Genomic DNA, 27,067 nt, shown 5'->3' on the forward strand with positions numbered 1-27,067 from the left:
CCCCCCAGCTCCCTCCTCTTTATTTGAAGGTGCTAATGATGTCCTTTTTATGCATGGTAGGAACTTCACCACCTGACCCATCTCCACAGCCCGAAAACTCACATTTTCATTCTTTTCCACAATGATGAGTTCTTGATGCAAAGAAACCCTAGTCACAAAAGCTTATGCTACAGAACTAGAAAGGCAAATCTGTGCAATGATAAAGGAGCTTGATGCTGAAAATGGGAGAGATCCTTTTTAGAAAACAAGTCAATTCCAAGATCCAGTGTGCAGGTTTCTAGAAGGATCTGTTGCACAGTACCTCAATAAGAACACGGGGACATGTATTTTGTTTGTAATTGTTTCTTACCATTTATTTCTGACTGATTTATTTTGTAATTAGAATATTAATAGTATCATGGAAGTTAATACGTGTTTACAATGAGTAACAGTATTTCTCACAGTTTATGACAGAACATCTTGTGACTTGGTTAAACAAGATCTGGATATCCTGAGCATTCCATGTAATATTTTAATAATGTGTTACCCCAGTGTAATCATCACAGATAACCAACAAAATAATACTGATAAACATAAGGTGGTCTTTACGAAGAGACAAAGATGCTTCAGTGTATGAGTAAAACACTTTAAGACTTTTGAAATTAATGGGTTTCAAGTGACTACTTTAATCAGGGTTACTCTTGTTGTGATACCAAAGAAAAGTTGGGGAAGAAAGGGTTTATCTAGCTTACATTTCCATAGCACTGTTCGTCATCAAAGAAAGTTAAACAGGAATTTAAACTGGGCAGGGCCTTGGAAGCAGGAGGTTATGCAGGGGACATGGAAGAGTTAGTTTTGCTTGCTGGCTTGCTCTCCATTGTTTTCTGAGCCTGCTTTCTTTCTTTTATTATTTAATATTTACTTATTTATGTAATTTACATCCCACCTCTCCTCCTAATACCACAGTACCTCTCATATGCCCCTCCTATTCCACAGAATAGGGGAACCCTGTAACCCATGCACCCCCGCTCTTATAGTCACAAGAGACTGCAATTGTTGTCATTCCCTGTGGGCTGGTGAGGCAGTCGGGGGAAGTTATCAAAAACAGGCAAAAGAGGTCATTTCAGAGACAGCCACTGATCTGCTCCTCTTATTAGTGTACCCACATGAACCCTGAGCTTTCCATGGGTACATATAGTTAGAAGACCTAGGTCCAGTCAACACATAGTTTTTGGTTGGTGCTTCGGTCTCCACAGGCCACTCTGGTCCCTGCTCAGTCAGCACTGTTTTTCTTGTGGGGCTCTTGTCCTCTAATCATTATCACCCACTTTCCCACTAGACCCCTTTCGCTCCCTCCAATGTTTGGCTGTGAAGCTCAGCAAATTTTTGAACCATTACTGGGTGGAGTCTCTCAGAAGACAACTTGATAGGCTTTCGTGTGCAAGCAAAGCACAGTATTGTTAACAGTGTTAGATGTTGTTAGCTTTCTTTCTTTCATTTGGCCAGGCATTGGTTGGAATTTCTCTTGATCTATCTCTTCTATCTTTGTCTCTGCAGGTCTTGTAGAAAGGGTAAGCTTTGGATCAAAGTTTTTGTGGTTTAGTTTGTCTTTTCCTTTTTCCACTAGGAGTCTTGTCTAGTTAGAGGGTATACTCTTCAGTTTTCATGGTCCCTGCTATTAGGAGTTTCAGCTAGAGTCCATCTCATATCTTTCCAGATGCCCATTCTGAGTTAGGTCTCCAGATTGTCACAGAACTGCCCCAAGCCATCATTTCTCTTCTCTGTAGGCCTTCTGTCCCGCCCTGACCTCCACAGGTCTGATCTCCATTCTTATTTCTCTCTGTGCTCCCTCTTCTACCTTGTTCTCACTCTTCAACCACTACTTCTGTTGATTCTATTCCCCTTCTGAGTCAGATTTAAGTGTCCTCCTTTTGATAGTCCTTGTTAATCATCTTCTTGGTGTCTGTGCACTGTAGTATGTCTATACTGTACTGTATGACTAAAATCTGCTTATAAGTGAGCATACACCACGTGTGTCATTCTTGGTTGGTGTTAGCTCATTCAGGAAGATCTTTTCTAGTTCCATCCACTTGCCTGAAAATTTCATGATTTCCTTGGTTTTAATGGCTATGTAGTATTCATAGTGTAACTGTACCAGCTTCTTTAACTATACTTCTGTTGAGGGATATATAGGTTGGTTCTGGTTATTGTTATCACAAAGAAAGTGGCTATGAACATGGGTGAGCAAATATCCTTGTGTGGTGGAGCATCTTTTGGGGGTATGCCCAGGAGTGGTATAGTCAGGTGTTGAGGTAGAGCTATTCAAATTTTTCTGAGAAAATGCTACATTGATTGCCAGAGGGGTTGTACAGTTTGCACTCTCACCAGAAATGAAGGAATGTTCCCCTTTTCTACAAACTTTCCACTAAGGTCTGTCAGTTGAGATTTTTTAATTTTTATTTTTTATATTAATTACAGTTTATTCACTTTGTATCCCAGCCATAGCCCCATCCCCCAACCCTTCCTAATCCCACCCTCCCTTCCTCTCTTTCTCCTATGTCTCTCCCCCAGTCCAATGATAGGGGAGGACTTCCTCCTCTTCCATCTGACCCTAGTCTATCACGTCTCATCAGGACTGGCTTCATTGTCTTCCTCTGTGGACTGGTAAGGATGTTCCCCTCTCAGGTGGAAATGATCAAAGAGCTAGCCCATGAGTTCATGTCAGAGACAATCCCTAATCCTATTATTGGAGAACCTCTTGGACAATGAACTGCCATGGGCTGATTCTGTGCAAGGGTTCTAGGTTATCTCCATGCATGGTCCTTTTTGGACTACCAGTCTCAGAAAAGACCCTTGTGCCAAGATTTTTTGGTTCTGTTGCTCTCCTTGTGGAGCTCTTGTTCCCTCCAGATCTTTCATCTCTGCCTTCTTTCATAGGATTCCCTGCACCCTGCCCAAAATTTGACTATGAGTCTCAGCATATGCTGAGACTCTTTGTCATTTGAGTTTTTTTATCTTAGCTATTCTGACAATGGTAAAATGGAATCTCAGAGTCATTTAAATTTGCATTTCCTTGATTGATAAAAACATTGAACATTTATTTAAGTGCTTCTTGGCCAGTTGATATTCCACTGCTGAAAATTCTTTGCTTAACTATGTGCCTGACTTCTTAATTGGACTGTTTGGTTTTTTAGTATTTAACATCTTGAGTTTCATATATATATGTTTAGCTCTCTGTCCATTGTAGGGATGGTGAAGGCCTTTTCTTGGCCTGTAGGTTTTTGTTTTGTTCCATTGACGGTGTTCTTTGTTTTAGAGAAGCTTTTCAGTTTCAAGAGATTCCATTTATTAATTTTAGATCTTAGAGCCTGAACTGTTGGTGTCCTGTTCTGGAAGTTGTTTCCTGTGCCAATAAATTCAAGGTTCTTTGCCACTTTCTCTTCTAGCATATTTAGTATATCTGGTTTTGTGCTATGGTCTTTGATGCAGTTGGACATGAGTTTTGTGAAGGTTGATAAATATAGATGTATTTATTTAATTGAATAATTTATTAATTATTTATTAAAATTTATTCAATTTGTCCACACTGAAGCCCCCCCTTGTCTCTTCCCAGTTCCACCTAGTCTCCCTCTTCTCCACCTATGACTTTTCCATAGTCCACTGACAGCAGACAGCTTTCTCACCTTCCTTCTAACATTAGCCTATGAGGTCTTACGAGGACTGGCTGCATCATTGTCCTCTGTAGCCTGGCAAAGCTGCATGTCCAAGGCAAAGGTGATCAAAGAACCATCCACTGAGATCATGTCATGAGATATGAACTCATGAGTTCATGAAACAGACCCTGCTTCCCTAAATAGGGAACCCACTTGGAAACTGAGAAGCCTATGTGCTTCCTCTGAGCAGGGATCAGGGCCCTTTCTCTGCATGGTCTTTGTTTGGTGTAGCCATCTCTGCAAGACCCCCTGGGCCCAGAATTTTTGGCTCTATGAGCTCCTGACCCTACAGGTCTTTCTGTCTCCTACTTCTTCCATAAGGTTTTCTGCACTCTGCCCTAATTTTGGCTATAAGTCTCAGTATCTCCTTCGATACCCTGATGGGTAGATCTTTTAGAGAGCCCTTGTGGAACGCTCCTGTCCTGTTCCTTGTCTTGTTCTACTTCAGATAACTATCCTGTTTTCCCTTCTGAGTGAGGTTTCAGCCTACTCCCTTGAATCCCTCTTGTTGTTTAGCTTCTTTAGAACTTCAGATTTTACTATGTTAATCCTATCCAGTATACCACTCCTGGGCACTTCTTGGGAAGAACATTCTGGGTATGCCCAATGATTGCCCACAGCTTCCTTACATAAGTGCCAACAAGAGTTTAGTAGCAAGATGTCCCAAAACTGTCCTCATAAATACACATACACACACACACACACATACACACACATTCAATGGGAATGCACACAGATATCTGCAAGCACACTTTCACAAATATGCAAATGCCTTAAGTCACCAGTCCCTGGAGGCAGGCAATTGCTCTCCATTTCCAGAGACAGACCTTAAATTCCAAGTAAAAAAAAAGCCCAGATGCCCCTCAGTGGAGGAATGGATACACAAATTGTGGTATATCTACACAATGGAATATTACTCAGCAATAAAAAAAAAAACAAGGAAATCATGAAATTCGCAGGTAAACGGTGGAATCTGGAAAAGATCATCCTGAGTGAGCTATCCCAGAAGCAGAAAGATGCACACGGTATATACTCACTCATATAGACATATAATATAAGATAAAACTACTAAAATCTGTACACCTAAAGAAACTCATCAATAGGGAGGACTCTTGCTAAAATGATCAATTCTTATCCAGAAAGGCAATGAGGCTGGACATCAGAAGAAGGAGAAAAGAGGGAACAAGTCAGGAGCCTGACACAGAGGACTTCTGAAAGACTCTACCCTGCAGACTATGAAGGCAGATGCTGAGATTTATGGGCAACCACTGGGCAGAGTGCAGGGAATCTTAGGAAAGAAGTGGGAAACAGTAAGATCTGGAGAGGACAGGAACTGCACAAGGAGAGCAACAGAACCAAAATCTGAACACAGGGGTCTTTGCTGAGACTGATATTCCAACCAAGGACTATGCATGGAGATAACCTAAGACCCCTGCACAGATGTAGACCATGGCAGTTTAGTATATAAGTGGGTTGCATTGTAATAGGAACAGGGACTGTCTCTGACATGAACTGATTGGCCTGCTCTTTAATTACCTCCTCCCTGAGGGGGAGGCAGCATTACCAGGCCACAGAAGAAGATACTGCAGCCAGTCCTGATGAGACCTAATAGACTCGGATCAGAATGAAAGAAAAGAAGACCTCCCCTATCAGTGGACTTGGGGAGAGAGGCATGCGTGAAGAAGGGGATGAGAGGGTGGGACTGGGAGGGGAGAAAGGAGGGGTTTATGGGGGGATACAAAGTGAATAAAGTGTAATTAATAGAAATAAATAATTTTTAAAAAGAACAGAGAAGACCATTAGGAGGTGAGCACTCCCTAATGGCAGTCCTCTCACTCACCACGACTGGGCTAAGTGAATAAGCTTCTATTCTTGTACTGTCCCATTCTGTGCTTTGCAAATTACAAAAAGAGAAGAAATTTGAGGTGACAACAGTGTGGTTCTTCTTAATCTTCCCAGCCAGAGGGTCCAGCCTGTGGGTGAGGGTAGGGGGTTCAGGCCGAGGGGGTGAGCAGAGCTGAGTCACCACAGGGAACTTGACTATTCAGAAACAGACAGCAGGTTATATGGCTTTGTGTGGCCAATCAGGTTCCTTCACACCTGCTCTGAGTTGGTCAATGGATGGTATCACACTTCTTTGTGGTATAATATGTAAACTGCACTATGTCTGTGCATCACATGCAGGAAATGCTGTAGATGCCAAAAGAGGATTTCAGAACCCCTGAACCTGGAGTAGTAGACAGTTCTTAGCCACCATATGGTGCTATTACTAGAAATGTTGGTCCTCTGGAGGAGTAGCCAGTGGTCTTAACTGTTGAGCCATTTCTCTAGTCGCTGATCCTCAAATCTTTTTCTGAGTTTATGCAAACTAACAAGATGATTATTTCAACATTTCATCTGGTATTTCTACTAATAAGTTAATTGCACCGAGAATCTTGTATAGTAAAGTAATAGGCTCTTCCATTTTAAAAACTAGAATTAAATTTTATTTTGATAGCTTGTTTAGTTAGAGTCCTGGCCCTCATTGGCAGCCCCTACCTCATGGATACTTCATTTACATTCTTAATTGCCCACAGTTTGGCTTCAATGTTTTCTCAAAGTTTGCATTTTTTTCTTTATGTTAAGGAGGGAGGGACTGGGAGGGAATGAGCGATCCAGACACGGCTGGGATACAGAGTTAATAAAATGTAACTGTAAGAAAAAATAAAATTCAAAAAAAAAAAGAATGTCTGTGTGGATGAAGGAACACTGGATCAGTGTTCCGACTGTCTTACTGAGGACCTTATGCTGTAGAAAAATTTGGATTATTTCCTGGATTTCTGATTATATTCAGGTCTTCAGGTCTCTGAAACTAGTAGCAAATGGTGGCGAAGACCTTCCTTCCTTCCCTCATATTTTAGAAGATGTCATTTTTTCATATTCAAGTCTTTGATGGAAGCCTTAGTAGAATTTCCTCTAGTCATCTTTATCTACATCAAAATGAGAACGTATTTTTCTCAAATTTTAGCCTTAGTCTGTGTGACTCTACTTACCATGCAGTATGTTCATGTTTCCCCTGTGTTCTCATCTCTATTTTAGGGAGAGTTTGAGAGAGGCTGCTCTGTGAGCTGTTGCCAGTCATCACTTAACCCAGAAGTTCTCAAGTTCTCTCCTTATCTTAAAGGCTCAGATGCCTCTTCATTATACTCTTCTCCCTGCCTTGACTTTTGCATGGTAGAAATATTCTCATTCCTATGGTTACTTGAATATAATTATTGATGATTGAAAAGATTCTCTCACCCCCCCCCAGGGGAGGAGCAGTCTGTTAGGCCACAGAGGAGGACTTTGCAGCCAGCCCTGAAGATACCTGATAAAACAGGGTCAGATCCTCTATCAGGTGACTTGGAAAGGGGCAGGGAGGAGACCAGGGAGGGAGTGTGGGGTTGGGGAGGGAATGAGGGAGCGGGATACAGCTGGGACACAGAGTTAACAAAATGTAACTAAAAAGAAAAAAAAAAAAAGATTCTCTCCTTGGGGAAATGGCAATGGCAGAATGCATACCTCTAAAAAATTACGACAAAATAAGGATCTTCACTAATTTTTCATTAATTACTGTCCTTGTTAAAGCTGTTTTAAGAACTGTGTTGGTGCTAATGGGTACCAATCATCTTGATCTACCGCCTCTATATCCCAGGAGTTCCCTGGAGATATAGAAGCTGAGAGGACAGGTCTTTTCCATCAAAGTTTGTATGTCACAAGACACCTCCATAAAAGCAGATATGCTGAAGTTGACGTATACAGTCTTCCTGGAAGAAGGGATTTAAGCCAGTACCCAAGCTTTAGACAAGCAGGTGAAGGGAATTCTGAATTAGTAAGAGTGAGGAGTTCTGTTTTGCTTGGTTAGAGTCACACCAAAGTACTTTATATTATGGCTGTTGTGAAAGGTGTTGTTTCCCTATTTCTTTATCAGCCCTTTTGTCTTTGGTATACAGAAGGGCTTTTTATGATTTGACTAGACTGAATGGCCTTTAAGTCACAGGGATTATTTGGTTTCAGCTTCCTCAGCAGTGAAATTGCAGGCACATGTCACTGTGTCTGGCTTTTACATGAGTTCTGGGGAATCAAAGTAGGGCTCACTTTACTGTCTGAGCTATGTATCTAGGCCCTAATTCTCCTGGTCTTAATGGAGACAAAAACTCCTCACTCTTACTAACTCATAATTCCCTTCACCTGCTTGTCTAAAGCTTAGGTTCAGGCCAAGCTCCAAGGCCTTAGTATACAGAGCCACATTTGGTTAAAGAGGAAAGAAAATGGTTGCAGGCAATGATGACAGTAAAACAGGAAACAAGACACAGTAAGCTACACAACTGTCTAGTGAACAGCAACTATTCACCAAGAGCACAGAAGGGACACAGACCCTTCTCCAGCCTTCCCTGACTCTCAAGCACCTTGTTTTCCAAAGCAGCCTTCTCACCTCCATATAGCTCCTTCCTTTGTTTAACTTTAAAGGATTTCTTTGCAGATAAGTATTTTTGCCTCTACAAACACCTGAATGTCTATGGGTTACAGCAGATTTTGTGTCCTTTGTTCTAGGCAGCTAGGTGGGAATGCAGAATAACAGGTAGCAATATGTGTTGTTTGATGTCTGCAGGGCCAGTCAACATGATAGTTTCTCATTGAAGAAGGTCTCTATCATCATTTAAGATGTTCCATATGCAGAAACACACACACAAATTCAAACATGTACATACAAACACATACACTTGCACATACACGGACCCGGCACAAACACCTAAACAAGTACTCACTCCTACACATACATGCAACACAGCAGCAAGCACTGACCCATATCTGGGCACATGTACACACACACAACATGGATAGGGAGGGTAATGTGCAAATAAGGGCATGCACACATGCGTAAGTACACAACTATTAACACACATACATAAAAACACACACAATTACAAGCACACACATAAGCTTACTCACAGTCACACATTCACACAGAGATGACCACCAATTTACCACACATGGAAACACAACACATGCACACACAGAGAAACACAAAGCCAAACACACATAGACACATAGACACACACACACACACACACACACACACTCACACACACACCAGGGAAAGAATTGCTGTGTTACTATACCTTTTCAGCTGCATAAGGAGTTACTGGGATCTGCCTACTGAATACAAGGCTCTTAGACTCAGCTAGGCTTTGGTGTCATCTCTTAGGCTTATTCCCTCTTCCAGGAAACTTTTCCATCCCAACACACACTAATATCATGGGCAAATTACAAACTCTGCACTGGTTCAGCTAAGTTGGACCACACAAGACCAAGTTCCCAAGAAGGAGATCTCCAAACTAACCTTCAAACTACCTCCATATTGATCCATCATGGTTTCCTCCCCTAACCTATCTTGGCTCCTGCAAAGATGACCTTGGTAGCTCTAGAGCAAGTCAGTGACCCATGGTCATTACCCAGAGTCTTTTCAAAATATTGCAGTTCATATAATATGAAAACAGCACTCAGGTCAAGCCGTACGATTCCAGTGAAGTCACCTGCAGGGCTTCTCTGAAATGCAGCATTCTGTACAACTATGAGGAGGAATCTCTCCTGAGCTACAGGTCCCTGAAGTCATCACTCAAAGCTCTATGTAACTACTTAAGTGGGTATCCACATACCACATAACCCCCTCCTGTCATGATGGCACACAGGCACATTGTACACACTTAGATCTTCCTTCTTCTCCCTGCCTAGGTTCCTTCCTCATCTCAATGACATCAGTATGATGGTGCATCTTTTCTGCCAAGTCCCTTACCTGGGTGTCCAGCATTATTCTCTTCAGTGGAGGCTGAAGTCTTTTCTCCAATACTTCCAGTTCCTGTTTTGTAGAAGATTGTGTTCAGAGGAATTATGAACATGATTGTGCACAATCACGCATGCACACAGACATACAAACAAACCCCTGAACATGCTGAAATACATGTGTGCACACATACAACTATACTGCATTGCAGTAACATGTTTAGTTTCCCAGTTTAAGCTAATAGAAGAGTTCACCATGGATTCTATATGGAAGAATGTTACCTTTCTTTAAAAGGGATAAACAATTAGTGGACATAGGATATAGACAGGTCAGTGGATAAAGTACTTTTTGTGTAACCCTACGGGGTAGACATGTGGACCCACTGGGGTCTTGGCCTCTAAGCGAAGGCTACATAGCAAGTTCCCAAAGCTGTGAAATGTTGGCTTGTTCTACATCCCAGAACCACTGGATGGTAGTGGAACAACTCCGTGCTCTAACCCAATCTTTCAAAGTTCTTTCAAGGTGAGGAGCTTCCTAAAGATGGAGCTCAAAATCTCTCAAAGAATAAAATCCAGAGTATGCAGGAGGGGAGGCCAAGATGGCAGTACCAGGAGAACACTGTATCTAAGAAGCAGGACAACATTTTCCATGCAGCGACCAAAAGACTGAACTTTGAGCCCTAAAACAACAGCGATGGTGTTTCCCAGGTGAGAGGAAACCCCCATGGCATGGGAATCAGGTGTGTCTAAGCTCAGACCACCCAGCCAGAACCCGGAAGAGATTCTGGGTCGCTCAGGCACTAGGTCCCCAGACCAGAGCCACATGCCTGCGTGTCCTGAACATCTTCCCAGGCTGATCAGTGGGCACAAAAACACCAGAGATGGGGAGTCCCAGTCTCGAGAAAAACCCACAGGGAAGGAAAGCAGCAGAACTGGCCACAGGTCACCCAGTCTTTCCCTGGAAAAAGTCTCACAGACCGCGGGTACCTGCCGCCATCACTGAACTGGCCTCCCACAGGCAGCACAGAGTGGCTGCGCCCAGCTCTCTAGCACAGATGGAGCTGTGCGCCCTAGTGCAACAGAGATAGGGAGTTCCTGTCAGGAGAGGGCCCCACAGGAAAGGAAGGAAACAGTACTGACTTGGACAACCCAGGCTTTACCTGGGGAAAGTCTCTCACAGACCGGCGGGTATGAGCCCCATCACCAAACTGGTCCCAGGCCGGAAGCACAAAGAGTACTTGGGCACCCAGCTCCTGCAGACTAGCAGCACCTGCTTTGCACCAGCTATTCCTCACAGACAGAACTGTGTGCCCCAGCACACCAGAGACTTGATATCACTGTCTGGAGAAATCCTCACAGGGAACTAAGCAAAGGGGACGGACTTAGGCCACCCAGTATATCCCTGGAAAAGGTCCCACAGACTAGCCCAACCCAGGGACCTGCTGTGCACCAGATAGCCAGCTGTTACCAGGAAAGCAGTACTCACCCGCCACAGATTACTGCTTGGGTACTGGGGCACAGAGCCCCAACCTCAGACCTTCAAAAGATGGGGAACTCTGAGATCAACCCCCAGATACTGCTCCACGAGGCAACCACTTATCCCTAACAAAACTGACCAAACCACAGGACACACAGGTTACAGCAGCAGATCACTAAATTCACAGCAAGAAACTGGGCAGCTGTCTTCAGGACTTCTCCTGGTGAGAAGAGAGCCCTCTCGACTAATAAGGACCACAGTTACCATTCAGGTCTCTACGCCTGAGGTGAGCAGGGGCAACTCCTGAAAAACACCAGCCATCCAGTGACTATACCCAAAAAGCTGAGAAGGCTTCCTTCAGGAAAAACCATCTTCTTGCCAAAGGGATTCTCTTCACCACAGGATTCCAGGAAAAACCAGAAACCAACTTCAAAAACCTAAGATAACCCAATGGGTAGAGGCCAGCATAAAAGTTCAACCAACAAAAGCCAGAGCAATATGGCAATCCAGAACCCAGTTATCCAGGGACAGGTAGCCCTAGACACCCCAGCATAATTGAAATGCAAGAAGAGGACCTAGCATCTATGATCATGAAGAAGACAACAGAGGAAACAAATAAAATGTGTAAAGAAAGAGAGGAAGATAAAAAACAAACAGTTTATGGCCAACCGTAAAGAAATAGAGGAAGTTGCAGCCAAACAGTTAGTAGCCTATAGAGAGAAAATGCTTAAATCACTGAATGAAATAAAAGAAAAAGAGGATTTTTCAAACAAACAGCTGAGGGAATTGAGGGAAAAACAGGAAAATACAGTCAGACAAGTGAAGGAAATCAACAAAATGGCTCAAGACCTGAAGATAGAATTGGAAAACTTAAAGAAAACAAAAATGGAGGAAATTGTGGAAAGAAATAATCTAGGGAAGAAAACAGGAACCACAGAGGTTAGCATACCCAATAGACTACAAGACGTGGAAGAAAGAATCTCAGGTGTGCAAGATACAATGGAAAAAATAGATGTATCTGTCAAAGAAAATGTTAAATCTAAAAAATTCCTGACACAGACCATCCAAGAAATTCAAGACAACATAAAAAGACAAAACCTAAAAATAATAGGTGTAGAGGAAAAAGAAGATTCCCTGCTCCAAGGACCAGAAAATATCTTCAACAAAATCATTGAAGTAAATTTCCCCAACTTAAAGGGGAGACCAATAAGAATTCAAGAAGTCTAAAGAACACCCAAAATTAGACCAGAAAAGAAAATCCTCCCGCCACATAATAGGCAAAACAGGAAGTATACAGAACAAAGAAAAGATACTAAAAGCTGCAAGGGAAAAAGGCCAAGTAACATATAATGGCAAACCCATTAGAATCACACCTGACTTTTCAACAGAGACTATGAAAGCCAGAAGGGCCTGGACAGATATCATGCAGACCCTAAGAGAACACAGATGTCAGCCCAGGCTACTACACCAGCAAAACTCTCAGTCCTCATAGACGGAGAAAACAAGATATTCAATGACAAAAACAAATTTCAACAATACCTACACACAAATCCAGTGTTACAGAAGACACTAGAAGGGGAAAATACAACCCAAGAAAACTAGCTACTTTCAAGAAAACACAGGAAATAATTAACTTCACTACAGTAAAACAAAAAGCAACCAAACACACAACCTTATGACCACAGGCAACATCAAAATCAAAAGATCTAACAGCCACTGGTCATTAATCTCTCTCAACATTAATGGACTCAATTCTCCAATAAAAAGACACAGACTAAAATCAAACCCGCGAGGCGGGGCAAGATGGCAGTGCCTGGAGGACTCTCATTCTGAGCAGCAGCAGCAGGATCAGCACAGTGACCAGCAATCAGAACTCCTGGCCATAAAAAACAGTCATTGTGTTTCCCAGGTGAGAGGATACCCCACGGTGGAGGATTCAATCAGCTTTTAACACACCCAGCTAAACCTCGGAAGAGATCCCGGTTCCGCCAGACACTTGGCTGCCGGCCGCCAGCCCCAGCCCCATCCCAGAGCCACAAGCCAGTGTCTCTGGTCATGGTTCCAGACTGAATCATGCGCACCACAATATCAGAGACTGGAATTTTCAGTCAAGAGATAACCCCACGGTACAGGAAACGATTGGGACGGACCTTAGGTCACCCAGACATCCCCTGAAAAAGACTCGGGTTCCACAGGCGCCCCAGGAGCCAGCCCAGAGCCAGAGCCGGGGACCCAGGCTCCAGCACAGAGCCCTGCCTGCCTGCGCTCCTGATACGCTGCCTGAGATAGAACTGTAGGCACCAGGGCACCAGTGAATGAGTTTCACTGTCCGGTGCAAACACACAGAGAGGGAAACGGCTGGTCTGATCTCAGAGCACTCAGCCGACACCCCCACTCCTAAAAGGTCTCAGAAAAATTACCCAGTTTAGGCAGACACCCAGGCTCCCAAAGGCTGGAAAGGCAGACACAGGCAGTTTCTGCACGCCAGACAGCTGGTGGAGACTGAGCCGCCATCACTCAGCTGTGCTCCAGACACAGGCAGTTTCTGCGGCCAACCAGATGGTGGAGACTGAGCAGTGTGCACCAGGGCCAAAAAAGAGACTGGGAGTCCCTGTCTCCAGAGAATCCACAGGGAAGGAAGGAAACTGTACTGACTTAAATCACCCAATCCTTCCCTGGAAAAAGTCTAGCAAAGACCAGAAGGGCCAAGCTGCCATCACTCAGCTGTGCTCCAGACACAGGCACAAACAGTTGCTGCGCACCAGATGTCCAACTGGGTCACAGCAGCTGATCATTAAATTTACAGCAAGAAACCCAGAAACAGGGCAGCTGTCCTCAGGACTCCCCTGGGTGAGAGGAGAACCCTCTCAACTAACAAAGACCACGGTTATCACTCAGGTCTCTATCCCTGAGGTGAGCAGCAGCAACTCCTGAAAAAATTCCAGCCATTCAGGGACTATACCCAAAAAGCTGAGAAGACTTCCTTCAGGAAAAAAAAAAAAAAACAGCTTTCTGCAAAGAGGATTCTTGCTACCACAGGATCCCCAGGAACCACCAGACAATAACCCCAAACACCTAAGATAGCACAATGGGTAGAGGCCAGCATAAAAGCTCAAGCAACAAAAGACAGAGCAATATGGCATCTCCAGAACCCAGTTACCCAGGGGCAAGTAGCTCTGGACACCCCAGCATAACTGAAATCCAAGAAGATGACCTAACAACTATGCTCGTGAAGATGATAACAGAGGAAACAAATAAGATACCTAAAGACATAGAGGAAGATAAACTCAAACAGAATATTGCCATCCGTAAAGAAATAGAGGAAGCTGCAGCCAAACAGTTTATGGCCTTTAGAAAGGAAATGCTTAAAGCAATGAATGAAATAAAAGAAACAGAGTTGAAGGAACAAAAAGAAAAACAGGAAAGTACAATCAGACAGGTGAAGGAAGTAAACAAAACAACTCAAGACCTGAAGATAGAATTGGAAAAATTAAAGAAAACACAAATGGAGGAAATAATGGAGAGGAAGAATCTAGGGAAGAAAACAGGAACTACAGAGGTAAGCATAAACAACAGACTACAAGAGATGGAAGAAAGAATCTCAGGTGAAGAAGATACAATGGAAGAAAATGATGTATCTGTCAAAGAAAATGTTAAATCCAAAAAAATTCCTGACACAGACTGTCCAAGAAATCCAAGACAATATGAAAAGACAAAACCTAAGAATAATAGGTATAGAGGAAAAAGAAGACTCCCTTCTCCAAGGCCCAGAAAATATTTTCAACAAAATCATTGAAGAAAATTTCCCCAAGTTAAAGGAGAGGCCAATAAGAATACAAGAGGCCTAAAGAACACACAACAAATTTGACCAGAAGAGAAAATCCTCCCGCCACATAATAATCAAAACAGAAAGTATACAGAACAAAGAAAAAATACTAAAAGCTGCAAGGGAAAAAGGCCGAGTAACATATAATGTCAAACCCATTAGAATCACACCTAACTTTTCAACAGAGACTATGAAAGCCAGAAGGGCCTGGACAGATATCATGCAGACCCTAAGAGAACACAGATGTCAGCCCAAGCTACTATACCAGCAAAACTCTCAGTCCTCATAGACGGAGAAAACAAGATATTCAATGACAAAAACAAATTTCAACAATACCTGAAACAAATCCAGCATTACAGAAGACACTGGAAGGGAAAATACAACCCCAAAAAATTAGCTTCTTTCAAGAAAACACAGGAAATAATTAACCTTACTACAGAAAAACAAAAAGCAAACAAGCACACAACCATATGACCACAACCAACATCAAAATCAAGGAATCTAACAGCCACTGGTCATTAATCTCTCTCAACATCAATGGACTCAACTCTCCAGATTAACAGAATAGATACGTAAACAAAACCCAGCAATCTGTTGCATACAAGAAACACACCTAAGGCATAAAGATAGACATTACCTGAGGGTAAAGGGTTGGAAGATGACTTTCCAAGCAAATGAACCCAAGAAGCAAGCAGCAGTAGCCATTCTAATATCTGATAAAATAGACTTTCAACCAAAATTAATAAAAAGAGATGAGGAAGGACACTTCATACTGATCAAGGGAAAATTCCACCAAGAAGACATCACAATTCTGAACATCTATGCCCCAAATACAAGAGCACCCACATTTGTGAAAGAAACATTAATAAAATTTAAACCACATATAGATCCCCACACATTAATAGTGGGAGACTTCAACACCCCACTCTCAACAAAGGACAGGTCAACAAAACAGAAACTAAACAAAGAAACATGTCTCTAACAGAGGTCATGGATCAAATGGACCTAGCAGACATTTACAGAACCTACACACAAACACAAAAGAATTTACCTTTTCAGCACCTCATGGAACCTTCTCCAAAATAGACCATATAGTTAGTCACAAAGCAAGCCTCAACAGATACAAGAAGATTGAAATAATCCCTTGTATCTTGTCTAATCACCATGGAATAAAGCTGGACCTCAACAATAACATAAATGGCAAAAAGCCTACACATACATGGAAACTGAACAACTTGTTATTAAATGACAGCTGGGTCAGGGAAGAAATAAAGAAAGATATTAAAGTCTTCCTAGAACTCAATGAAAATGAAGACACAACATACCCAAATTGTGGGACACAATGAAAGCAGTGCTAAGAGGAAAGTTCATAGTACTAAGTGCCTTCAAGAAGAAATTCAAGACAGCTCATTCAAGCAACTTAATGGCTCACTTAAAAACCCTAGAAAAAGAAGAAGCAGACACACCAAAAAGGAGTAGACGGCTGGAAATAATCAAATGCAGGGCTGAAATCAATCAATTGGAAACAAATAAAACAATTCAAAGAATCAATGAAATCAAGAGATGGTTCTTTGAGAAAATCAACATGATGAACAAACCTTTAGCCAAGCTAACTAAAAGGCAGAGAGACACCACCCAAATCAACAAAATCAGAAATGAAAACGGGGACATAACTACAGACATTGAGGAAATCCAAACAATCATTAGGACTTACTTCAAAAGTCTATATGCCACAAAATTTGAAAATCTAAATGAAATGAACAATTTTCTTGATCGATTTGACTTACCAAAGCTGAATCAGGACCAGGTAAATCAACTAAATAGTCCTATATCCCCCAAAGAAATAGAAGCAGTCATCAAAAGTCTCCCATCCAAAAAAAGCCCAGGACCAGATGGTTTCAGTGCAGAATTCTACCAGACCTTCAAAGAAGAGCTAACATCAATTCTGTTCAAACTATTCCACAAAATAGAAACAGAAGGAACATTAACAAAATCATTCTATGAAGCCACAGTCACCTTGGTACCTAAACCTCACAAAGACGCAACAAAGAAAGAGAATTTCAGGCCAATCTCCCTTATGAACATTGATGCAAAAATACTTACCAAAATACTTGCAAACCAAATCCAAGAACACATCAAAGATATTATCCACTATGACCAAGTAAGCTTCATCCCAGGTATGTAGGGGTGGTTCAATATATGGAAATCCATCAATGTGATCCACCATATTAACATATTGAAAGAAAAAACCACATGATCATCTCCCTAGATGCTGAAAAAGCATTTGACAAAGTCCAACATCCATTCATGTTTAAATACTGGAGAGATCAGGGATACAAGGCAAATATCTAAATATAGTAAAGGTGATATACAACAAGCCTATAGCCAACATCAAACAAAACGGAGAGAAACTTAAAGCAATCCCATTGAAATCAGGGACAAGACAAGGCTGCCCACTCTCTCCATATCTTTTCAACATAGTTCTGGAAGTCCTTGCTAGAGCAATAAGACAGTTGAAGGAGATCAAGGGGATACGAATTGGAAAGGAAGAAGTTAAAATATCACTATTTGCAAATGATATGATAGTATACATGAGTGACCGCAAAAACTCTACCAGGGAACTCCTACAGCTGATAAACACCTTCAGCAAAGTGGCCGGATACAAATTTAACTCAAAAAAATCAGTAGCCCTCCTGTATACAAAAGACAAAAGGGCTGAGAAAGAAATTAGGGAAACAACGCCTTTCACAATAGCCACAAATGACATAAAGTACCTTGGAGTAACCCTAACCAAGCAAATAAAAGACTGGTGCTGGTCCAACTGGATGTCTACATGTAGAAAAATGAAAATAGATCCATACTTATCACCCTGCACAAAAAAAAAGTCCAGTGGATCAAAGACCTCAACATAAAACCAGACACATTAAATCGGTTAGAAAAAAAAGTGGGGAATACCCTTGAACTTATTGGCACAGGAGACAACTTCCCGAACAGAAAACCAACAGCACAGGCTCTGAGAGCAAAAATCAATAAATGGGACCTCATGAAACTGAAAAGCTTCTGTAAATCAAAGGATACCGTCATCAAAACAAAACGACTGCCTACATATTGGGAAAGAATCTTCACCAACCCTTTATCTGATAAAGGACTAATATCCAGTATATATATAGAACTAAAGAAGCTGAAAAGCAGCAAAACTAGTAATCCAATTAAAAAATGGGTAACAGAGCTAAAGAGAGAACTCTCTGTAGAGGAATATTGAATGGCAGAGAAACACTTAAAAAAATGCTTAAATATCATTAGTAATTAGGGAAATGCAAATCAAAACGACCCTGAGATTTCACCTTACACCTATCAGAATGGCCAAGATCAAAAACTCAAGGGACAACACATGCTGGAGAGGTTGTGGAGAAAGGGAAACCCCTCCTCCACTGCTGGTGGGAATGTAATCTTGTACAACCACTCTGGAAATCAATCTGGCGCTTTCTCAGACAACTAGGAATAGCGCTTCCTCAAGACCCAGCCATACAACTCCTAGGCATATATCCAAAAGAGGCTCAAGTACACAAAAAGGACATTTGCTCAACCATGTTTGTAGCAGCTTTATTTGTAATATCCAGAAGCTGGAAACAGCACAGATGCCCCTCAACTGAAGAATGGATGCAGAAATTGTGGTACATCTACACAATGGAGTATTACTCAGCAATGAAAAATAAGGAAATCATGAAATTTGTAGGTAGATGGTGGGACCTGGAAAGGATCATCCTGAGTGAGCTGTCCCAGAAGCAGAAAGACAGACACGGCATATACTCACTCATATAGACATAACATAGTATACACCTACTAAAAACTGTACAACTAAAGAAACTAAGCAAGAGAGAGGACCCTGACTAAAATGCTCAATCCCCATCCTGAAAGGCAGAGAGGCTGGACATCAGAAGAAGAAGAAAACAGGAAACAACCTAGGAACCTGCCATAGAGGGCCTCTGAAAGCCTCTGCCCTGCAGACAATCAAAGCAGACACTGAGACTTATGGCCAACTATTGGGCAGAGTGCATGGAATCTTATGTAAGAAATGGGAAATAGTAATAGCTGGAGAGGACAGGAACCACTCAAGGAGAGCAACAGAACCAGAAAACTTGAACACAGGGAACTTCCCAGAGACTCATACTCAAACCAAGGACTATTCATGGAGATAACTTAGAACCCCTGCACAGATGTAGCACATGATGGTTCAGCGTCCAAGTGGGTTACATAGTAAAGGGAAGTGGGACAGCCTCTGACATAATCTGATTGGCCTGCTCTTTGATCACCTCCGCCTGAGGGGGGAGCAGCCTTACCAGGCCACAGAAGATGACAATATAGCCACTCCTTTTGTGATCTGATAAACTAAGATCAGAAGGAAGGAGAAGAGGACCTCCCCTATCAGTGGACTTGGGGAGGGGCATGCATGAGGAAAGAGGAGGGAGGGTGGGATTGGGAGGAGGAGGGAGGGGCTTAAGAAGGAATACTAAATGAATAAAGTGTAATTAATAGTAAAAAAAAAAATTAAAAATATGTTAAAAAAAATAAAATCGAGGCCAAGTCCCAAATCCTTAGTTTACAGAGCCAAGATTAGGTGAAGGAGGAAAGAAAATTGTTGCTGGCAATTGATGACAACAAAAAAAGGATGCAGAAAAAAAAGAAAACAGGAAACAACCTAGGAACCTGCTACAGAGGGCCTCTGAAAGCCAGAAGAAGAAAACAGGAAACAACCTTGGAACCTGCCACAGAGGGACTTTGAAAGCCTCTGCCATGGAGACTATCAAAGCAGATGCTGAGCCTGTTGGCCAACTGTCAGGCAGAGTGAATGGAATTTTATGTAAGAAGTGGGAAATAGTAAGAGCTGGAGAGGACAGGAACTCCACAAGGAGAGCAACAGAACAAGAAAATTTGAACACAGGGAACTTCCCAGAAACTCATACTCCAACCAAGGACTATCTATGGAGATAACCTAGAACCCTGACAATGCAGCCACTTCTGATGAGAACTGATAGACTAAGATCAGAAAGAAGGAGAGGAGAACCTCCCCTATTAGTGGACTTGGGGAGGGGCATGCATGCAGAAAGTGGGGGGAGGGTGGGACCGGGAGGGAAGGAGGGAGGGGCTTATGGGGGGATACAAAATGAATAAAGTGTAATTAATAAAAGTTAAATAAATTTTTTTTAAAAAAAAGGATGCAGGGAAGACACAGAAAGCCACCCGACTGTCCAGGGAACACTCACTATTGACCAAAAGCAGAGAAGGGACACAGACCCATAGCCAGCCTTTCTTGCCTCTCAAGCACCTGGTTTTGTAGCAGCCTTCTCCTCACCTCCATGTAGCCCCTTCCTTTGGTTAATTTCAAGGGATTTCATTGCAGATAAGTATTTTTGTCTCTATGAAGTCGATGAGTTACAACAGTTTTTGTGTCCTTTTTCTAAGCAAACGGCGGGAATGCAGAAAGATGGGCAGCAGCATGAAAAGTTTGATGTCTGCAAACTCAGTCAACATGATACTTTCTCATTGAAGCTGGTCTCTTTCATCATTTAAGATGTTCCAAGAGCAAAGGAACACACACACACACATATATATGAGGGCAGAAACATACACACAAATTCAAACATAAACACACACACACTGATACACACACATATACTTGCACATAAAAGCACACAACACAAATACCTACACAAGCACTCACCTATACACATGCATACAACATAGCAACAAGGACTGACTCACACCTGAGCACATGCACACACACACACACACACACGTACACTGATAGGGAAACTACTGTGCAAATAAGGGTATGTAAATATGCATATGTACACAACTATTAACACACATACATAAAAACCACACACAATCAGATGCACAAACTTATGCTCACTCCGAGTTACACATTCACACAGATGACGACCAATTCACCACACACAGAAACACAGCATATTCACAAACTTACATAAACACACAGGGAGGCACAAATACACACACTCACACATACACATGCACACAAACCATGGAAAGAATTGCTGTTACAATACCTTTTCAACTGCATAAGGAATTACTAGGACCTACTGGCTGTATACAAGGCTCTTAGACTCAGCTAGGCTTTGATGTCATACCTTGGGCTTATTTCCTCTTCCAGGGACCTTTTCCATCCCAAAACACACTGATATCATGGGCAAATTATAAACTCTGCACTAGTTCAGCTAAGTAGGACCACACAAGACCAAGTTCCCAAGCAGAAGGTCTCCAAGCTTACCTTCCAAATAGCTCCATGTTAATCCATGATGCTTTCCTCAACTAACATATCCTGGCTCATGAAAAGAAGATCTTGGTAGCTCTAAAAAAGTCAGTGACCCAGGTTATTACCCAGAAGCTTTTCAAAATATTACAATTTGTATAATATGAAAATAGCACACAGGTCAGGCAGTATGAAGCTAGTGAAGTCCCCTGCAGGGATTTTCTGAAATGCAGCATTCTGTACAACTATGAGGAGGAATCTGTCCTGAGCTACTGGCCCCTGAAGTCATCACTCGAAGCTCTGTGTAACTATCTAACTGGGTATCCATATAGCAACACTGCTATCATGATGGCAAGTAGGTGTGCCAGGTATGGGCCACCTTTCTCCCTCAGTGGACTACAATTTCTAGCAGAGCAGGACACTTTGCTTTTCAAACATCCAGTTTCTCAAAAGAGGCTAATTCCCCAGATAGACTTGTAAATGATCACAGAAGTGAACAACTGGAAGAGATGTAGGTGAACAGATGGATGGGTGGATGGGTAGGTGTATGAATGTGTCTGTTTATGGTTGCTCAGGTGGGCATCCTGCCCGTGCTGCCTCAACCTACCTGCTGCTTCTTGGCACAGAGGCCACACATCTTCTCAAGGGCCTCCTCACAGAGCCTGTTTTTCTCCTGAAAGCAATTTTGCAGCACAATATGTTCCCTCTGCAGCTCTCTGTTCTTCTTTCTCAATGTGGTAACTTGCAGCGTCAGCTTAGTCCAGTCAATCATGAGCTGGCAGTGATGAAGGCTGAACCAAAGCCAAAGTATGGTGAGCCCCAGACAGCAAGTATCTGCCTCCGCACATCCAAGTACCATCATCCCTGCAAGGCCAGTGGTCTCCAGAGGGCCCCAGAATGGGGCCTACAGTAGCCATTCCAGCATCACCTAGAGGCATGCCAAAAACAGAGACTAGACAGACACATTTCAGAAAGACTTAAACCCTGAAAACCCTGACACCAAAAGGAACTCATGTACCTCCAAGAGCGGGAAGTGGCCTCCATCTTTGATTATCAGACCATGATATTTGGAAGACATCAACACATAGAGAGCAAACCATCTTTAAGCTAGGACTGCAGATCTTTCAAAATTCCAGGGTATTTATGGGTCCCATCCAAACCAGCTATTTAAATCAACTGCCAGAGTCCCAGAGGACAACCCTTTCATGATGCAAATATTTTTTTTTCTATCTAGAGGCTCTTGAGGATGACAGGACAGTGTTGGGAGGGGCTCATACTCTCTACTCACTGAACAAAAGTGAGTCCAAGTGGTACAAGTCCAAGGACCAAAAGGCAGGCTGCTTGCTCAGAAACAGACAGGCTAGAACCAGAGCCCTCACTTTGGATTGAAAACAAAGAAGAGCAGATGCACTACCATTCAAATCCTGGGGCCCCAGCCAAAGTCAGTCACTCACCTGAGGGAATCAGTGTCCTTAGTCAGCACCTTGTAATCATCCAAGGCCTCACTTAACCCCTGGGACAATTTCAACAGGGCTGACATCACTTTCAGATGTTCCAGATTCAGGATTGCCAGTTCAAAATTGAACCTGTGTTAAGGTATGGGTCCCAAAAGTGAATAGCCCCATGAACAAACCTCACAGATGACATGAATTTAGGCTACATCCAGGATTACCCCAGCCCAGGAGATGCTACATCCTGATTCCTAACTACTAGTACCTTCAGGTGCTTATTAAACTTAAGATCCTGACCTCACGCCAGCAGAGGCAGAGGTATCAAAATGAAGGAGCTGGACTGCATGAACACCCTTGATGGCACTGAAGGAATGTACCAGCTTTCTAAGAATTTCCCAAGAGTCCATGGCACAGACCTGGGCCTTCCAGAAATGTGTGATGACATTTCTCCTATGTTTATAGCAAGGACTCTCAACCCTGAGGTCCTATTCCTACACAGATGTGCAGAGTACATCATAAATATTTCCAGGGAAGAGACTTTATTAACCCCCAAGGAGATTCCAATGTGCCACCGAGGTGAGAACAAGGGACAAGTCCTGTGCTGTCCAAAGAGCAGCTCCATGGCTTCAGCACTGGCGCCCTCTGAAAACTATAAGACAGCAAATTCTCAGGTCCCATCATCTACTACCAACTCCCAGGATCCGAAGGTAGTGTGTACAGAAGACAACACTCATTCATGCATATGCCTTCATGAATTTGCTGAATAACACACACACACACACACATACACTGATGCACAGTTAGCATGACAAATTCAGGGGGTGGCATTGTCACAGAGTACAATGAACAAGACCAAGAGGGTCCAGGATGAGCTCCAGGCCTCCCAGTCACACCTTGAGATACACCAAGTGGACCCAGGCTCCTCCATCTCCTCCCAATAGCAACCAGTCCACATGTACTTGCTGCTCAAGTATAAAGACTCACTATAAACTCACAGCACCCAGCTCTCCCATAAGCCAACACCTGTTAAGGCCTACAAGCCTAGGTGACCCCAGCAGCACGGTTTCTTCCTTCCCTGTGGGGCCCTCTCTGGTCAGGGGTTCCAGAAGAAGAAAACAGGAAACAACCTAGGAACCTGCCACAGACGGCCTCTGAAAGCCTCTGCAGTATAGACTGTCAAAGTAGATGCTGAGCCTGATAGCCAACTGATGGGCAGAGTGAATGGAATTTTATGTAAGAAGTGGGAAATAGTAAGAGCTGGAGGAGACGGGAACTCCACAAGGAGAGCAACAGAACAAGATAATTTGAACACAGGGAACTTCCCAGAGACTCATACTCCAACCAAGGACTATTCGTGAAGATAACCTAGAACTCCTGCACAAATGTAGCCTATGGCAGTTCAGTGTCCAAGTGGGTTACATAGTAATGGGAAGAGGGACTGCCTCTGACATAATCTGATTGGCCTGCTCTTTGATCACCTCCCCCTGAGGGGGGAGCAGCCTTACCAGGCCATGGTAGAGGACAATGCAGCCAATTTTGATGAGAACTGATATACTAAGATCAGAAAGGAGAGGAGAACCTCCCCTATCACTCCTTGGGGAGTGGCATGCATGCAGAAAGGGGAGGGAGGGTGGGATTGGGAGGGGAGGAGGGAGGGGCTTATGGGGGGATACAAAATGAATAAAGTGTAATTAATAAAAAATTTAAAAAAAAAATTAAACATAAAAAATATTATTAACAGTATCTGTAATATTAATATTGTACATAAAAATAGCATTTGAATCTCCAAAAAAAAAAAAACTCACTATAAACTCACAGCACCCAGCATCTCCCACAAGCCAACACCTGTTAAGGAATGTAAAATGCATGATGATAGCTCACACACTACTGCCCTATCCTCACACTGAGATTCATGCCATAGGATCTGCTTTTCATTTGGAGGAAGCAGAATAGCTTATGTTTCCAGGCTTCTGGTACTCCTACCCAGGCTTCAGGTTCTGCCTTTCAGATGCACTCAGGAAAATTAGTTTGGGCATGAGGACTCCACGGAGGTGCAGCATCTTGTTATGTTGGGAAAGATAAGGTTGACACATAGGGATCAAGACAGTCAACAGAGAACTGGGCATAATGACTACCTGTTGTTCAAATCCTTGTCAGAAAAATGGGCCAGGATTCCATGCAGTTCATCCCTCTCACAGGTCATCCTCTGTAGCTGAATGATCATTTTCTCCAACTTCATCATCTGCTGCTCCAGCTCATTGATTTTGAAGCATTGGGATGATTCCTTCCCAGTAGGGCCTGTTGGTAGGAAACATAAGTGAACTTGTATAGGTAAATGGCACAGGGACAGGAGACCATGCTTTGTCACAGCATGGAGTCCATAAACCATGTTCTGCCCCTAACTACCCTGGCTAGACATGTGCCTAATTAAGTACTGCAATCTCCCTGTCTCTTCGAAGCATAGCTAGCTCAGACATGCAGATTTAGAGGGGAATGTCAGCTGATATCTAAGGGAATGAAAGCAAGGTCCAGAGTCCCTCACTATTAGCACCACCAAACCCTGATCACATGTCTAAGCCCAATGGATCTAAATGTCTTAGTCCTTGGCAATTGCCCAGGGGAGTATTCCTCACTGTTATTGGTATCAGATACCTAGGGAACCTACAGAAATCTTCTGAGAATGGAGTGCATCCCTGAGAGGGACACCTCATTAATCTCTCTGCTGGCCTGCTCCCACAAATTAAGGGTCTTCCAGAATGGAGCTAGAGTCTTGTCAAATTCTGGCCTCCTGCCAAAATCACCATCACAATTCCTTGACCTGGGTCTGCTCTTTAAGAAACAGAGAATCAGGATAGACCCTTTCCTTCCCATAGGCGATCAGCTGTTGAATCCCACTCCTAGAAGGCCTACCTCAAACCCCATCTCCTCTGGGAAGCTCACCAACCCCTGTCCTCAACTCACTGTGCTTTCCACAGAACCACTTATTTCTTGTTCTTCTGCACCAAGATCGAAGGCCAGATTCCTTCTGTCTCTTTCTGGCCTCTCTACACTCTCCCTTTGCTTTTCCCAGTAGCCTGCTCAACCTAGACAACATTTCTACAGGAGAAACCTATAGGCACTGACCAAATGCCACCAATGGTATTTACTGTTGCCAGAACACTGATGACATCAGAGAGAATGCAGAGAGCTTGCTAGGAGGTGACACAGAATGTCCAGAAAAGGGACAGTTAGGATCCCCCGGAGCAGCGCATATCAATATCCTAAAAATCTCTTCCCAAAATCACTCAAAGACAAACTCCCCTTTCCACTAGCCCTCTCTGAGAGACAATGGAAGGCCTTCAGCACCTCCTCCTTCCTATCCATTGAGCTCTCTATTTCAACAGAATCCTGTCACTCCTTCATCTAAGGTAGATGAAGGCTCATTTTCCCAAACACAGCCAAGCAATGGCTCTCACACTCCTTAAAATCTCTAAGCAATAAAATAATTAACAAAGTTTTCCAAGAAATTATCTCAGGATGTTGGGGAAGAAACATCATTCCCCTGTCATCAAAAAACATGACAGGAATGATTCATACAGCGGTTACAATGTTCAGGGGATGTGGGAGATGTGGGGGTCCCTGTCAAAACAAAGATAGGTAATGATGGAAACTTCCCTCAAAGATTCAGCAGAATGAATTTCAGCCTTGATGTTAACAAAGGTGTGGTCAACTACTGACAGGGAAGGATGAAGATCATAAGGACTTGGGATCCCAGGTGAGACCTCAGACACTAGGAGCAAACACTCACAGGACGATTCATGGCCCAAACTGCACAAGAGTTTTTGGGAAAGTTGACTGGCTAGTGGGAGGACAGATGCTGCTATGTAATAGTATGCTCAGTGGCAAAATTAAATATATCTGTCAGTCTGCAGAGACTGATGCACCAACCAAGGACCATGACACATGGAGAGAACCTAGACTTCCCGGCTCATTTATAATCCATAGGCAGCTCAGTCGGTCCCTAGGTGAGGGTAGCAGAAGATGAACTCAGTTACCTGCTCCTCAATCACTTTCCCCTGTCAATGTGACCTTGCCAGGCTACACAGGAAGGGGATCCAGGCAGTCCTGATGAGACTTGATAAGCTAGAGTCAGATGGCAGGGGAGGAGAACTCTCCATTTCGTGGGCTAGGGGAAGGGAATAGGCAAAAGAAGAAGGGAGGGTTAGACCTAAGAGAGTTGAGGGAGGGAGCTATAATCAGTATATAAAATGAATAATATTTGTTTTAATTCTTAAAGCCCTATCAGTCATGTGGAGATTTTGTGGTATGTCTCTTCTATGATTCCTCCCCCAGAGCTACACTAAATCCAAATTCCTTGACCTGGAGCCTGTACTGACATTTCACATGCTCTTAGGAAGGGTGACATAGCCAGCTTTTAAAAACTATCACTGGAGTGTGAGAAGGGCAAGCAAAGTTCACAAGGAAACAGATTACTATGGTGCCTTTGCCCTAGAGGTTTACCAGAGCCCTATTCCACATTTTTTAAACTTACTGACAGTCCTGGAAATG

The 27,067-nt window shown here is 43.0% G+C and overlaps 1 protein-coding gene across 1 annotated transcript in view; it reads right to left on the reverse strand.

Annotated features, from left to right (window-relative positions):
* Window positions 1-9,507: 9,507 nt before the first annotated feature.
* The window catches only part of LOC129670512 (ankyrin repeat domain-containing protein 26-like), a gene marked incomplete at its 3' end in the record, with an annotated part of 120,344 nt that continues 102,784 nt past the window's right edge, over window positions 9,508-27,067 (reverse strand). Inside the window, exons 12-15 of the mRNA XM_055599025.1 lie at window positions 24,655-24,817; window positions 22,523-22,654; window positions 21,676-21,859; window positions 9,508-9,570 (exon numbers count right to left, since the gene is read on the reverse strand). Coding sequence (XP_055455000.1) covers window positions 9,508-9,570; window positions 21,676-21,859; window positions 22,523-22,654; window positions 24,655-24,817 — 542 coding nt within the window. The remainder of the gene's footprint in view (window positions 9,571-21,675; window positions 21,860-22,522; window positions 22,655-24,654; window positions 24,818-27,067) is intronic.

The sequence above is a fragment of the Psammomys obesus genome, unplaced genomic scaffold (genome assembly GCF_907164565.1).
Source record: "Psammomys obesus unplaced genomic scaffold, mPsaObe1.curated_primary_1811, whole genome shotgun sequence".
Lineage (NCBI taxonomy): Eukaryota > Metazoa > Chordata > Mammalia > Rodentia > Muridae > Psammomys > Psammomys obesus.